The sequence below is a fragment of the Micromesistius poutassou genome (assembly GCF_964030765.1).
Source record: "Micromesistius poutassou genome assembly, chromosome: 14".
NCBI classification, from domain to species: Eukaryota; Metazoa; Chordata; class Actinopteri; order Gadiformes; family Gadidae; genus Micromesistius; species Micromesistius poutassou.
The window spans coordinates 2,247,601-2,259,712 of NC_140284.1; the positions used below are offsets into that span (position 1 = coordinate 2,247,601).

Below are 12,112 nucleotides of genomic sequence, written 5' to 3' on the forward strand. Positions count from 1 at the left end.
TTGCTAGAATTAGTAATCACTTTAACTTATCATCTGAGTGATAGGGTGCTGTGGATCCAACGCCACAGGATGTATTAACTCCGGCTCTAGCTGGGAACTGCAGAGTCACCGTCCTCCTATGCCCATAAGCTGCGTGGCTCTGTCAAACTAATATGCCACAGTCAGGAGGAGAGCGCTGAACAAAAATGGTTTGCTGCTGACATTCTGGTGATCTCTGGGACAAAAATGAGCCCTTCCATACCTGCTGTAGGGGCTTCGTCTGGGCTTCCCGATAGTCGTCAGTCGTTGGTGGTCGGCCAACTGCCGGGCAGCCTGCTAATGATGACGTCTCACCAGGGATGTGTGGGACCTGGAATTGGTGGCTGTGCAGGTTTGGCGTCTGTAGTCATGAGTTAGCCGAGCGTCGAGGTGAGAGGCCGACGGAGTCTCTGGCCACTAGGCTCCTGTCCCGTGGTGGAGTCTGCGTCTTGGTACCAGCGGCGCTGCGGACCAAGGTCAGCCAATCTCTTACCCGGCGTGGTGTCTCGCTAGGCGAATCCACACAATGCCAGGGTTTTTTTGGCGATCAGTTCCTGGATCTCCTGGACCTGAACTGAACTGGCCAGAGTGGGTACAGTGGTTGAGTCTGTCCCACAAGGTGACTTGGCGGATGTTGAGTGTGAGTTTGTTCATGAGCACGGTGGCTAGCTGGGCTCCCGTCAGCGCTGCAGTTCAGGCAGAGGATAGGTCTGTTTCTTCTTTGCTCCTATCCAGGATCCTGCTATCAGGAGGGTGACCCCGACCCCGGCCCATGTAATCTTGGGTTCCTAGTTTGGCCACCAAACCATAGGCCCGTTCTGAGGCATTGCAGAACACGTAGACATCCCGGTGTCCAGCCCAGAGCTGTCCAGCTCTGGGCTGCAGTAGCATCGAGGGAGGGAGATTTTCCAATTCTTCCAATGTCCTGAGGAGTGACTCTGGTAGATTTGGGATCGTCCCCTTCTCTTTACTTAGTTAGACTAGCTGTGAGCCAAGAGCTGTCCGTCTGAAACATGGAGGAGGAGACAGAGAGGAGTGGAAGATTAATAACGAATGACGATTTCCAGCCATAAATGGACACATCACAGGATCATGTTTAAATGCTTTTAGCTGTGAGGTGTCAACTTCGCTGCCATATTTGAGAGGCCGAGACTTGTCGGTAAACAAGTGAGAGTAAAAGAGAAGCTGCAGTTTTCTGGATAAAAAGTAAAAAAGAAGAAGGCATGACTGTACTGCACCACGGCGACTATTATCCCGCTGTAGCATCGGTGAGCTGACGTGTCCCCGGCGCCAGAGCACTAGCTCCACAACTCAACTTAATACACCTCCCAGATTATGCTAACATTAATTAACATATCTACTGTATGTATATCTGTATTAAACTACGCTAAAAAGCAAATTCCAAAAAACAAGGATCTATCTTATTTTACAAGCAGTTGATGCAGCAGTGTTTCATTCTGAGTAACCCTCTGGTCTCCTGCTGGGCTGTGCGTAGAGAAACCAGCCGCCAGGCGATAACAACACACCTCAGGCAGTCGGGGGCACAGGGCCCAGATGATGCTTCAGTCATTCTGTAAAATAAGCTGAATTCAGTTTTCCGAAATTGCCTTTTTAATGTTGTTTGTTCCAGATAGGCACACGTTAATAGATTATTGTTGGAATAATCGTGAGGCTTTATTGGGTTTTGGAGTTAATGCCCTGATAGCGCTTATGCTAACCGGCAGCGGATGCGTCCAGAGGATCACTCAACCAATCGACAGAAGAGCGGTCTTACTGCTCTTGTCCAACCCCGGGGTTAGACAATCACAAAAGGCAGAACATCCAGAATCCTGAACAAACCATTGAATGTATCAGCGTTTTTTTAACGGACGCAGCGTTAGAAAAATACAACAACTTGTCTATGGGTGTAAGTGTAAGTGTAAGTGAGGGTGTGTGTGTGTGTGTGTGTGTGTGTGTTGCTGTCCTGACGGTGTCGTGTGTCTCTCCCCAGAGTGCAGGGGCCTCTGGGACGATGTGAGCTGCTGGCCCCATGCGGTGGAGGGGGAGGTGGTGTCCGTCCCCTGTCCCGCCTTCCTGCAGACCACAGGTCAGCCATGGAGCTGTCGCTCCTTCATACCAGCGCTACTCTGTCACACGTTGGCTAGTGTTTCAGTCCCAGTGTAATGCACACGTGTTTGTTAGCGTTTACTGTGTTTGATTACTAATGCCTGACTCAGTCCCGCTGTTATTTCACTATTTATTCTGATCACTTGTAATGTCTAGCTCTAGCCTACTGCAATACTTAGTTTATATTGGCTCTTTAGTTTATACTGGCTCAGTCCCACTGTTATCTCTGTGTTTTTTCTGTTTGACTGGTTCTGCCTAAGGCTCAGTACCACTGGAATATTGTGATTGACGAGCAATGCCTACTGCCTAGTGTGACAGCCCAACTGTTACACTAGTAATGCCTGGCTTTAGTTAAAAGTAAACCCGATCTTGGCCAGTTGATGTAGATTCATGTTTCATTAGTTGTATCTTCATCATTGAATGTTTGTTGTGGTTTGTTTACGGAAAGCATGTGTGTTTGTCTGTGTGTGTGTGTGTGTGTGTGTGTGTGTGTGTGTGTGTGTGTGTGTGTGTGTGTCCCAGGGAGAGTTTATAAGAACTGTACGGAGTCCGGCTGGGGTGAATCCTACCCCCCCCACGAGATAGCGTGTGACTACGGCTTCAATGGAAGCTTCTCCATCGAGGTTAGCCGCATTCCACTACCCCTACAACCGCTACAACTACTACTGTTGCTACTGATATGACTACACATAGTATTACTTGTGCTTAAACCTTTACATAGACGACATGGAAACAGGTCATCCCTGTAAAGGTAAATGGTCTAAAAGGTAGAAGTTGAGGTATCTTATAGCTAGCTCAAGAGACAAATAAAATCCAGAAGGATGTTTGCTCCTGTGTGTCTGATCCCTCCCACCTTCAGTCCTCCCATCATATCCCGTTCAACCTAGAAATGGATCATTTCAACAGCTTTAACATTTCTGGTCATTCTGAAGCTGAAGCAGCAAATCAGTGGCTGCTTCACAGCCGTGTGAAACTCTGCGGCGACCAGACAAGAGACTTCATCACTTCACTTCACTTCAGCCTGTGAGTGCTCTACTCTGCCCCTAGCCTAGCCCGCTGGCGGTGCCGTCGCTAAAAGCAGCTGCGCGCAGCATTAGATTGAGCTCCGCCCCGGGGGCCTTCGCTGGTCTCAGCGGGCGTCGGGGCCTTTGTTGAGGTGGACGAGGAGCGTTCAGCTGTGAACAGTCAGAAGGAGGATGGGGTTGGGGTTGCGGGTAATCTCTGATCCAGGAGTCCTACTATAGATAAATAAAACTATAGCAAAACTATAGTAAACTATAGCAAAACTCTAGTAAGCTCTGCTGTGGTACCACTTTTTGGGGTTCAGCATGAAGGAAACAGTGGTAAAGAGGTAAAGAGTATTTATTATAGAGGTGGAGGGGACATCTAGGGCCCGACCTCGACAGATCAAAAATCACCAATCACTAACGACCGTACGGGCCAGGACCCGGACCGTGAGAGAGAGAGAACAACATACCGTCATTATTTATGTCTGGCTCTCTCATTATGCTCACCTCCCACACTGCGTCTGTTCCCCCGATGAGCCGCCCCGCCCCTTGTCTGTAGCCAACTCCAAGCCACGCCCCCTGTCTGTAGCCAACGCCAAGCCACGCCCCCTGTCTGTAGCCAACGCCAAGCCACGCCCCCTGTCTGTAGCCAACGCCAAGCCACGCCCGCTGTCTGTAGCCAACGCCAAGCCACGCCCCCCTGTCTGTAGCCAACGCCAAGCCACGCCCACTGTCTTTAGCCAACGCCAAGCCACGCCCCCTGTCTGTAGCCAACGCCAAGCCACACCCACTGTCTGTAGCCAACGCTCAGGCCGAGGAGCTGTCCGACTGACAACCAAGCGACACCTGGAGCCTTTTGGGGTTTGGGTCGGTCGCTGGCCTGATGGGGATGGACCACCTATAGCATTCTGCCGTTCCCAGGAATGCCCAACCTGCTACGCTCTTCACCGAGACAGACCGTAGTGGCCCTGCCCCGGGGGCACAGGGCTGCATCATCCACAGTGACCGACGCACATCGGTGTCCCTGTGCGCTACGGTTACATGGCCCAATGAGATACATGCATATTCCCTCCAAAAGGGGTCTCAATCGGAGGTAGTGCAACGGCGCAGCAGCGCTTTTTGCTGGTGGCCGGAGGGTAGACTAACTGACATTCACGTCAGGACGCACACCGCCGACGTACCGCCCACGTGAACGCCCGGCACCGACTCATCTGGAGAGACGGCCGAGAGCCTGGACATGGAAACAAGAACTGAGAGGGGTGGAGTTATGCCTCGTTTCTGGTTTGGTTACAAAGGTATTATATTGCGCTGAAAGTTTGCCAAGCGGATGAGGCTTCCAGAAAATGACTCTATGGGTGTATTTATAGAGTGGTCGCCTACACATTGTTGCTTTGAAACTTTACACTGACACTTTTTGGAAGAACATTGCATCCTGGAGAGGATGTTTCAGCTTGTCTTCCCACCGGGGAAAGCTTGCTAGCAGAGTTTGTGTCCGCTTAAAGCCTTAAGATCCAGACCTCCAGCGATATGATTGGTCGTTGAGGTGAATGCGAGTGAAACCCCCCCTTCACCCAGATTTGAGTTTGTCTTCTATCAGACTTTAGAGAGAGTTCATCTGTACTCTGATTTGGGAGACTAGGAGTTAGGGGGAGAAGGGTATGGGTTATTAGGAGTTAGGAGGAGAAGGGGTCAGGTTAGGAGTTAGGAGGAGAAGGGTCGGGTTAGGAGTTAGGAGTTAGGGGGAGAAGGGTATGGGTTATTAGGAGTTAGGAGGAGAAGGGGTCAGGTTAGGAGTTAGGAGGAGAAGGGTCGGGTTAGGAGTTAGGAGTTAGGAGGAGAAGGGTCAGGTTAGGCGTTAGGAGGAGAAGGGTCGAGTTAGGAGTTAGGAGAAGGGTCGGGTTAGGAGTTAGGAGAATGGTCGTGTTAGGAGTTAGGAGTTAGGGAGGAGAAGGGGGGGGGTAGGGGGAGAAGTGTAACTCTTAGGATGGAGGACCTCTGGTTAGTCTCCGTCTGTTCTTCTAGAGGCCCCTGTTGAGTGGCTTCCTGCTCTGAGGAGTGTACGCTAGATTTAGAGGACGCCTGAACAGGGTTGTGCTTTGGTCCCTCGTTCATTCTCTGTTTGTCTTGACACCACTCTCCATCTTGGGCTCTCTCTCGTTCGCTCTCCACTAAGGAAACCTTCCTCTCCCTCTCTGACTGCATCTCCATTCGTCTCTCTTGCGCCTCTTCTTCCCTCGGTGTCCCTCGGGGTCACGGTCACACTAACACAATTAATACTCAACACTCCCAGGTCTCCCAGGCCGGCCCCTGATGCTACACATAAACACAGACCGACACCGTGTCCTTCCCACACCAGACACCATCACTTTTATCAAGTGCAAACGCACAAACAAGCCCTGCTGCTAGGCTCACGCCTCTCGGCATTCACCCTCGTGGCGTTCAAGACACACACACACACACGCACGCGCGAGCGCACACAAACACACACTTGAGACTGACAGTGGGGGGTGTTTGACCAGAAGGTTGTGGGTTCAAGTCTGTCCATCTGTAGGCATCAGGGAGACAGACATGGTACAGACATGTGTAGAGGGACTGGGCTGACGATGCGGCTGTGTGTGAACCCGCTGTGTGTGTGTGTCCCCGCTCTGAATGAAAGCTGTGAAGGCTGTGATTGGCTCTCCGTGTCGTCCTCCCAGACGGCGGTGTCGCCGCGGTACTTCCTGTACGTCAGGGTCATGTACTCCGTGGGCTACGCCGCGTCCCTCGTCTCCCTGGTCGTCGCCGTGACGATTCTCTGTCTCTTCAGGTCAGTTTGAAAATCATTTGGGGTATTTAAGAATGAAGGCTCAACAATAGATAAGGATTCATTTAAAACAAACAATAAATAAATAAAAATAAACAAAAAATATCTATTGAAACATAGAAATGTAGAAATTTGAGTTCTGCTGCAAAACTTACTTCCCCCTAAAGCAATACTGGACACACTGAGGGGGGGTCAGTGTACCCAGTACTGTCCTGCGTGGTGACATGTGCCCTCTCCCTATAGAAGACTTCACTGCACTCGTAACCTGGTCCACATCCAGCTCTTCCTCTCCTTCATCCTGCGCTCCGCCCTCATCTTCGTCAGAGACCTGCTGCTCTTCACCTCCCAGGACCACTTCCACTGCGGCGTGTACCCGGTGACACCAGCCCGTCATACCCCTAAACCACCCCATATGTCCTATTGCCATTTGGGGGTGTCTGCAAAATTCGGATTTGTATCATGTTGCTTTAGGGCCCTCCTCCCGAGAAGCCCAGTCTGCTGTGATTGGTCAGCACGCCCACTCTGTTGCAATTGGTCGAACGCTGCATGCAAATTGACATCCTACTTAAGATACTAAGATACATTCGTACTCTTACTCAAGAAATTATTTGGAAGACTACTTTAATCTCTACTTGACTTATTAAAGTAACAACACTTTTACTCGACTACAGTTTTGAACATCTGGTCTACCTACCCCGTGAATATATGTAGAAAAACAGTCCATGCCTGCGTATTAAAATCATTTGTTTATCTCAAAGCAATTCTGCTCCTAGTGTGGCTCTGGTGCTAGTCCCCTCTGCTGCCCCCCTCAGGTGAGCTGTAAGATTGCCACGGCGCTCTCCAACTACAGCATCATGGCAAACTACAGCTGGCTGCTGGCCGAGGGCCACTACCTCTACAGTCTGGTCAGCGTCTCGCTCTTCTCCCGCCGCAGACACCTGGGCTGGTACATCGCCCTGGGCTGGGGTAGGATCCCTCACTAACACCAGCTTGGTCTCTCCCCTGTAGCGGGTATACAACTAGAGGGAACTGTACCGGTGCGTGTTCCCATGATGCATTGCTTTCCCCCCCAGATCCTTGCTTTGATCTGGCCACACCGAACCTAAATGTCAACTTTTCCATTTCTAGCAACCTGTCAACCTGATCAGCACTCAGCCATCTCTAATATAATCATACTAAACCTAAAGCTTTGAACTTGAATAAATAGTGTTACATTTGATTAGGCTGAGAGAGGTTAATGTACTGTAGCATTATGCTGGGCTACTGCGACCTGTTCAGACAGGAATAAGAAAATGACAACAACATCAACAAAGAAGAGTAAATATGACGTTCTCTGATGAGGAATACGACACAGCAATATCCAAATCATGAAATGGAAATGGATGTCCCTCTATCAGAAGTCCCTACTTCTCTCGGACCTCTTAAACCCTCTAATCCCGTGTATCGGAAAACCAATTTGTCTCCCTGAGAAGCCTGCTCCAACGCCCCGCCCTCCCTCTCTTTGAAGCAGCCCCTTCCAGCCGTTTGGCTGTGGGATGAGAGTGCTCGGGAATGAGGGGAACACTTCATTGGAATTGAGGGCCAAAAGAGTTGCTTCTCCCTGCAATTTCTGCTTCTGATCCTCCTGACTTTCCTTCATTTGTGCATCATCCATCATCTCTTCCTACTATCGTCATGTTGTAACAGGAAAGCAAAGCTACAGATGTAGCGTTGGATTCATGTCACTCCTACTTTATTTGAACTTTCAGTTAAAACCACTAACAGCCACCAATGTTATCTCGGACGGCTTTACTGTTTATTTATTTACTGCATATTTTAGGGAAGTGAGCATACGTCTCTGCATCACTTCCTCTACGGAACTGAGATATCTTAATTGCATTGTTTAATCATAAAACTTAATCAAGCGCATCCATGGGCTTTATAACTGAATTTACAGCTGTCATCGCCCAGGGAAAACGCAGTCTGAGCCCATAGTCTACGTATGGGTTATGGCGCAATCATCAATTCATATTATTCTTACCATTACAACACTGTGATATGCTATACTTTGACACTAATATATTCTATACTATTTAGATATATTATACTTCTGTATACGATACGTGCTGTTTGTATTAACTATAGTCTACTGTAGTGATCCTCTAGTGCTTGTGTTGTGCTGTTTGTATTAACTATAGTATACTGTAGTGATCCTCTAGTTCTTGTGTTGTGCTGTTTGTATTAACTATACTATAGTGATCCTCTAGTGCTTGTGTTGTGCTGTTTGTATTAACTATAGTATACTGTAGTGATCCTCTTGTGTTGTGCTGTTTGTATTAACTATAGTCTACTGTAGTGACCCTCTTGTGTTGTGCTGTTTGTATTAACTATAGTCTACTGTAGTGATCCTCTTGTGTTGTGCTGTTTGTATTAACTATAGTATACTGTAGTGATCCTCTTGTGTTGTGCTGTTTGTATTAACTATAGTCTACTGTAGTGATCCTCTTGTGTTGTGTAGGTGCGCCGGCGGCGGTGCTGGTGGCGTGGGGTGGCTCCCGGTGTTACTATGAGGACGAAGGGTACGGATTATGTTACTATAGCAATAAGACGCTCTGCTCTGTCCATTGGCTGAGTGGTTTTAGTCGTTTAATTTCACCCTGATTAAAAGTGTGAATAAATGTAATGTCAGTGTTAACAGAAATGCATCCGCTCAGTCAGAGGGATGTGAGTGTCTGTGTGAGTCTCTCTGTGTGCGCCTGCTAGCAAGTGAAGTTAATGTGTGTGCGTGTGCAAGTTAATGTGTGTGCATTTGTATGTAAATTAAGCATGCCTGTGTACACGAGGTGTCCCTGAGCGAGACGCCCTCACCCTGACTGCTCCTGACCAGCCGGCTGTCGCCCTGCGTGGTCGACTCCGCCGTCAATGTGTGAATGAATGAATGGTTGGAAGGCGCTTTGGATAAAAGCTTCAGCAGTAAACTACTGTCAGCCCAGCACAATGTGTGTGTGAGTGACAGCGTGTGTGTGAATGTGTGCGTGTTGCCAGCGTGTGCGTCGTGACGTAATGTGTGAGTGACAGCGTGTGTGTGCATGTGTGCGTGTGCCAGCGTGTGCGTCGTGACGTAATGTGTGAGTGACAGCGTGTGTGTGAATGTGTGCGTGTTGCCAGCGTGTGCGTCGTGACGTAATGTGTGAGTGACGGCGTGTGTGTGAATGTGTGCATGTTGCCAGCGTGTGTGAGTGACAGCGTGGGTGTGCATGTTTGCGTGTTGCCAGCGTGTGCGTAGTGACGGTGTGTGTAGTGACGGCGCTCTGTGACCCTTGCAGGTGCTGGGAGACGCGGCGCGTGGAGTGGATCTGGTGGATCCTCAGAGCTCCGGTTCTGCTCTTCATCATCGTCAGTACCTCGTCGACGTACAACCATTGAGCTGAAGGCCCGGTCGGTGACGTTGTCTACAGCCGCCCTGGTAAACACGCAGTCAACCAAAACAACTGTCTGTGTGTTCTACAGGTGAACCTGTCGTTCTTCCTCTGCATTATGAGAATACTGGTGGCCAAGCTGAGAACACAAGACATGCCCGGCAATGAGTTCAACCATTACCGGTGAGTTCGTTAGGCAACATTAACCATGGCTGCTTATTCAAATAACATTCATCTTCAGGGAGTCGAGACAGGTTGCTTGCAGATATTGGGCATTGAACCCAGAACCTTTTGGCGGGCAGTGAAACACCTTAACCAGCACACTGTGTAATATGGCATGTAGCTTAATGAGCTTAACTTAAGTAGCTTGAAGTGGTATCATCATTTTAGTGTATATTAAAATATATTTTGAGCGCCTCATGTTCTCTTGTCTTTCTTTATGACCGCAGGAAGCTTGCCAAGTCTTCGTTCCTGCTGGTGTCCCTGTTTGGTCTTCACTACATACTCTTCGCCTTTGTGCCGGATAAAGTCAACAACACGTCGGTGGAAATATGGAACTTTATTGAGTTAGCCTTCGCTTCAACTCAGGTACAGCCCCCCCCACCCCCCCCCCATTTTTCCACAACCATCACAAATAGTTACCAAACAGTAAATTGTTTCCCTGGAAATATGTGTTCCACAGTTGAGTGTGCGTCATGATTCTGTGTTTCATGTTGCATGCAGGGGTTCGTGGTCGCCATTTTGTACTGTTTCCTAAATGGAGAGGTAAGATATTTATCTTCACAAAAAAATTATTTCCAGTTGTACCAGATACAAAACATTACATAAAAAAACATGTATATATATATAACAAATAAACATATATGTAAGGGATAATGTATAGAACGCCGGTCATTATCGGGAAAATAAGTCCAGATAGGGCGAGCATTGAGAAGAGCCGTGTAATAAATAAATAAATATATATATATATATATATACACACTGCGCTTCCAACGCTGTCTGGATTTACCTGTCACTTCTCTCGCTCCTTACTTGTCCTTCTTCCTCCCACCCTGCTCTCTCCTCTTCCACCCCCCCCCCCCCACTCTATCCTAATCCATCCTCCCTCCCCCCCTCTATCCTATTTGCCCCCATACCCTCCCCCCTTCTCCCCCCCCCCCACCGCTTTCATCCTCCCTCGTCCTCTCTCCTCTCTCTTCTCTCCTCTCCCCTCTTCCATCCTTTCCTCTCCCCCCCCCCCCCCCCCCCTCCAGGTGAAGAGTGAGATGCGGCGACGGTGGGGGCGGTGGAGGCTGATGCAGGGCCTCCAGGGGCAGAGGCAGCGGGGGTCCATGAGTCAGAGCGGGGGGGGGGGGGCCAACACTAACGTCTCCCTGCTGCAGCGGGGGCCCGCCACGCCCCCGCCAAGCCTGGAGAAGTGATGGACACACGCACACACACACACACACACACACACACACACACACACACAGGTGTTCTACATGCAACAGTCCAGCCGCCTGTTCTTAAAGGCCAAATTAATAATAATAATAATAATAAATGACACAAAAGATGCACAAAAAAAAAACACAAAGATGCTTTACCCTGATTGGCGGTGGTTGTCAAGCAAAAAAAAACGGGCAGACACCACAAACACACAGGGGGGGGGGAACTATTCCATGAGACAGTGAGGAATTGAAAAGGTTAGAGAGGTAGGGGGGGGGGGGGGGGCACAGGGAGGCAAGACCTCAGCAGGGCGGAGGAGAGGGGGTCTAGTTGGTTAGGATGAGCTGATGAGTTTACAGATGATGGAGGCGGCAAACGGAGCGAACAGGGGGAGGTGGTGATGGGGGGGGATGGAGAGGAGAGGGGCAGGAGTAGGGGCCGGTGACTCAGGTTGTTCACAAAGAGGCTCTGGGGCTACGGTTGATGTCATTGATGATGGTGGAGAAAGAGATGTTGAAGGAAACCGATTTTGTTTTGCAGGGGGGGGGGGGGCAAGTGTGTTGTAGGAGGCAGACAATGGGGCTGTTGAGGTTATCGGGGAGATCATCAGGTGAGGTGGGGGCCGATTCCAGAACATTAGACGGCAGATCTGAGAGTTGGAGGGGATCGATCGATATTGTGTTTGGGAGTTATTAGTTATTTCTCTTGAGGAGTTGTGGACGAGGAGTTGGGGATGGGACCGGAGGAGAATTTGATCTGACGTTGACGATGTTGAGTACCAGTAGATTGACAGAGCAAACTAGGTCAAGGATATGACCTTAATAAGGGTGATGAGGTTGAAAGTGTCGGGTAGAATTCAGAGGCAAACTTACAGGTGGGAGAGAGGAGACTTGGGCACACACCTTCTGATGCTCGCTGACCTTTAGTATCTCAGTTGGTTACGATTTCAATCTTTTTCACACCCTGTATTGCCTTATCAACATAGTTTCAGTTGGAAACGCTATACTGCCCCCTTGTGGAGCTCACACGTTAACTCGGGGGACAGTATTAATGCAGGCAGCTCTGTGTGTGAGATCTGTGTTGTGTCTCCGAGTCGTGATGTGGATCTTCGCAAACGTCTATGCTCTATGTAGAATTCACCCATAAATCCAGCTGAACTAGGAAATTTTTAAGGTGGTTTGAGAACTGTTGACAAATACACACACTGAGGGGTGGAATACACATGGTGTAAAAAGGGGACATCCGTGATCAGTGTGTGGCTACTCCCAGTTCAGGATCAGATCAGGAACAAAGAAGAGGATGGTGATGTTTGTATTTGCTCACATTATAATACTCAGCTAAGTGTATATACGCAT

At 49.2% G+C, this 12,112-nt stretch overlaps 1 protein-coding gene across 1 annotated transcript in view; it reads left to right on the plus strand.

Annotated features, from left to right (window-relative positions):
* sctr (secretin receptor) overlaps nt 1–10,753 on the plus strand; it is a gene marked incomplete at both ends in the record, with an annotated part of 18,669 nt that extends 7,916 nt beyond the window's left edge. Inside the window, 11 exons of the mRNA XM_084478867.1 lie at nt 2,009–2,104; nt 2,647–2,747; nt 5,828–5,937; nt 6,178–6,310; nt 6,747–6,900; nt 8,432–8,492; nt 9,240–9,309; nt 9,424–9,515; nt 9,782–9,920; nt 10,056–10,097; nt 10,586–10,753. Coding sequence (XP_084334993.1) covers nt 2,009–2,104; nt 2,647–2,747; nt 5,828–5,937; nt 6,178–6,310; nt 6,747–6,900; nt 8,432–8,492; nt 9,240–9,309; nt 9,424–9,515; nt 9,782–9,920; nt 10,056–10,097; nt 10,586–10,753 — 1,166 coding nt within the window. The remainder of the gene's footprint in view (nt 1–2,008; nt 2,105–2,646; nt 2,748–5,827; nt 5,938–6,177; nt 6,311–6,746; nt 6,901–8,431; nt 8,493–9,239; nt 9,310–9,423; nt 9,516–9,781; nt 9,921–10,055; nt 10,098–10,585) is intronic.
* Between the last annotated feature and the right edge of the window lie 1,359 nt (nt 10,754–12,112).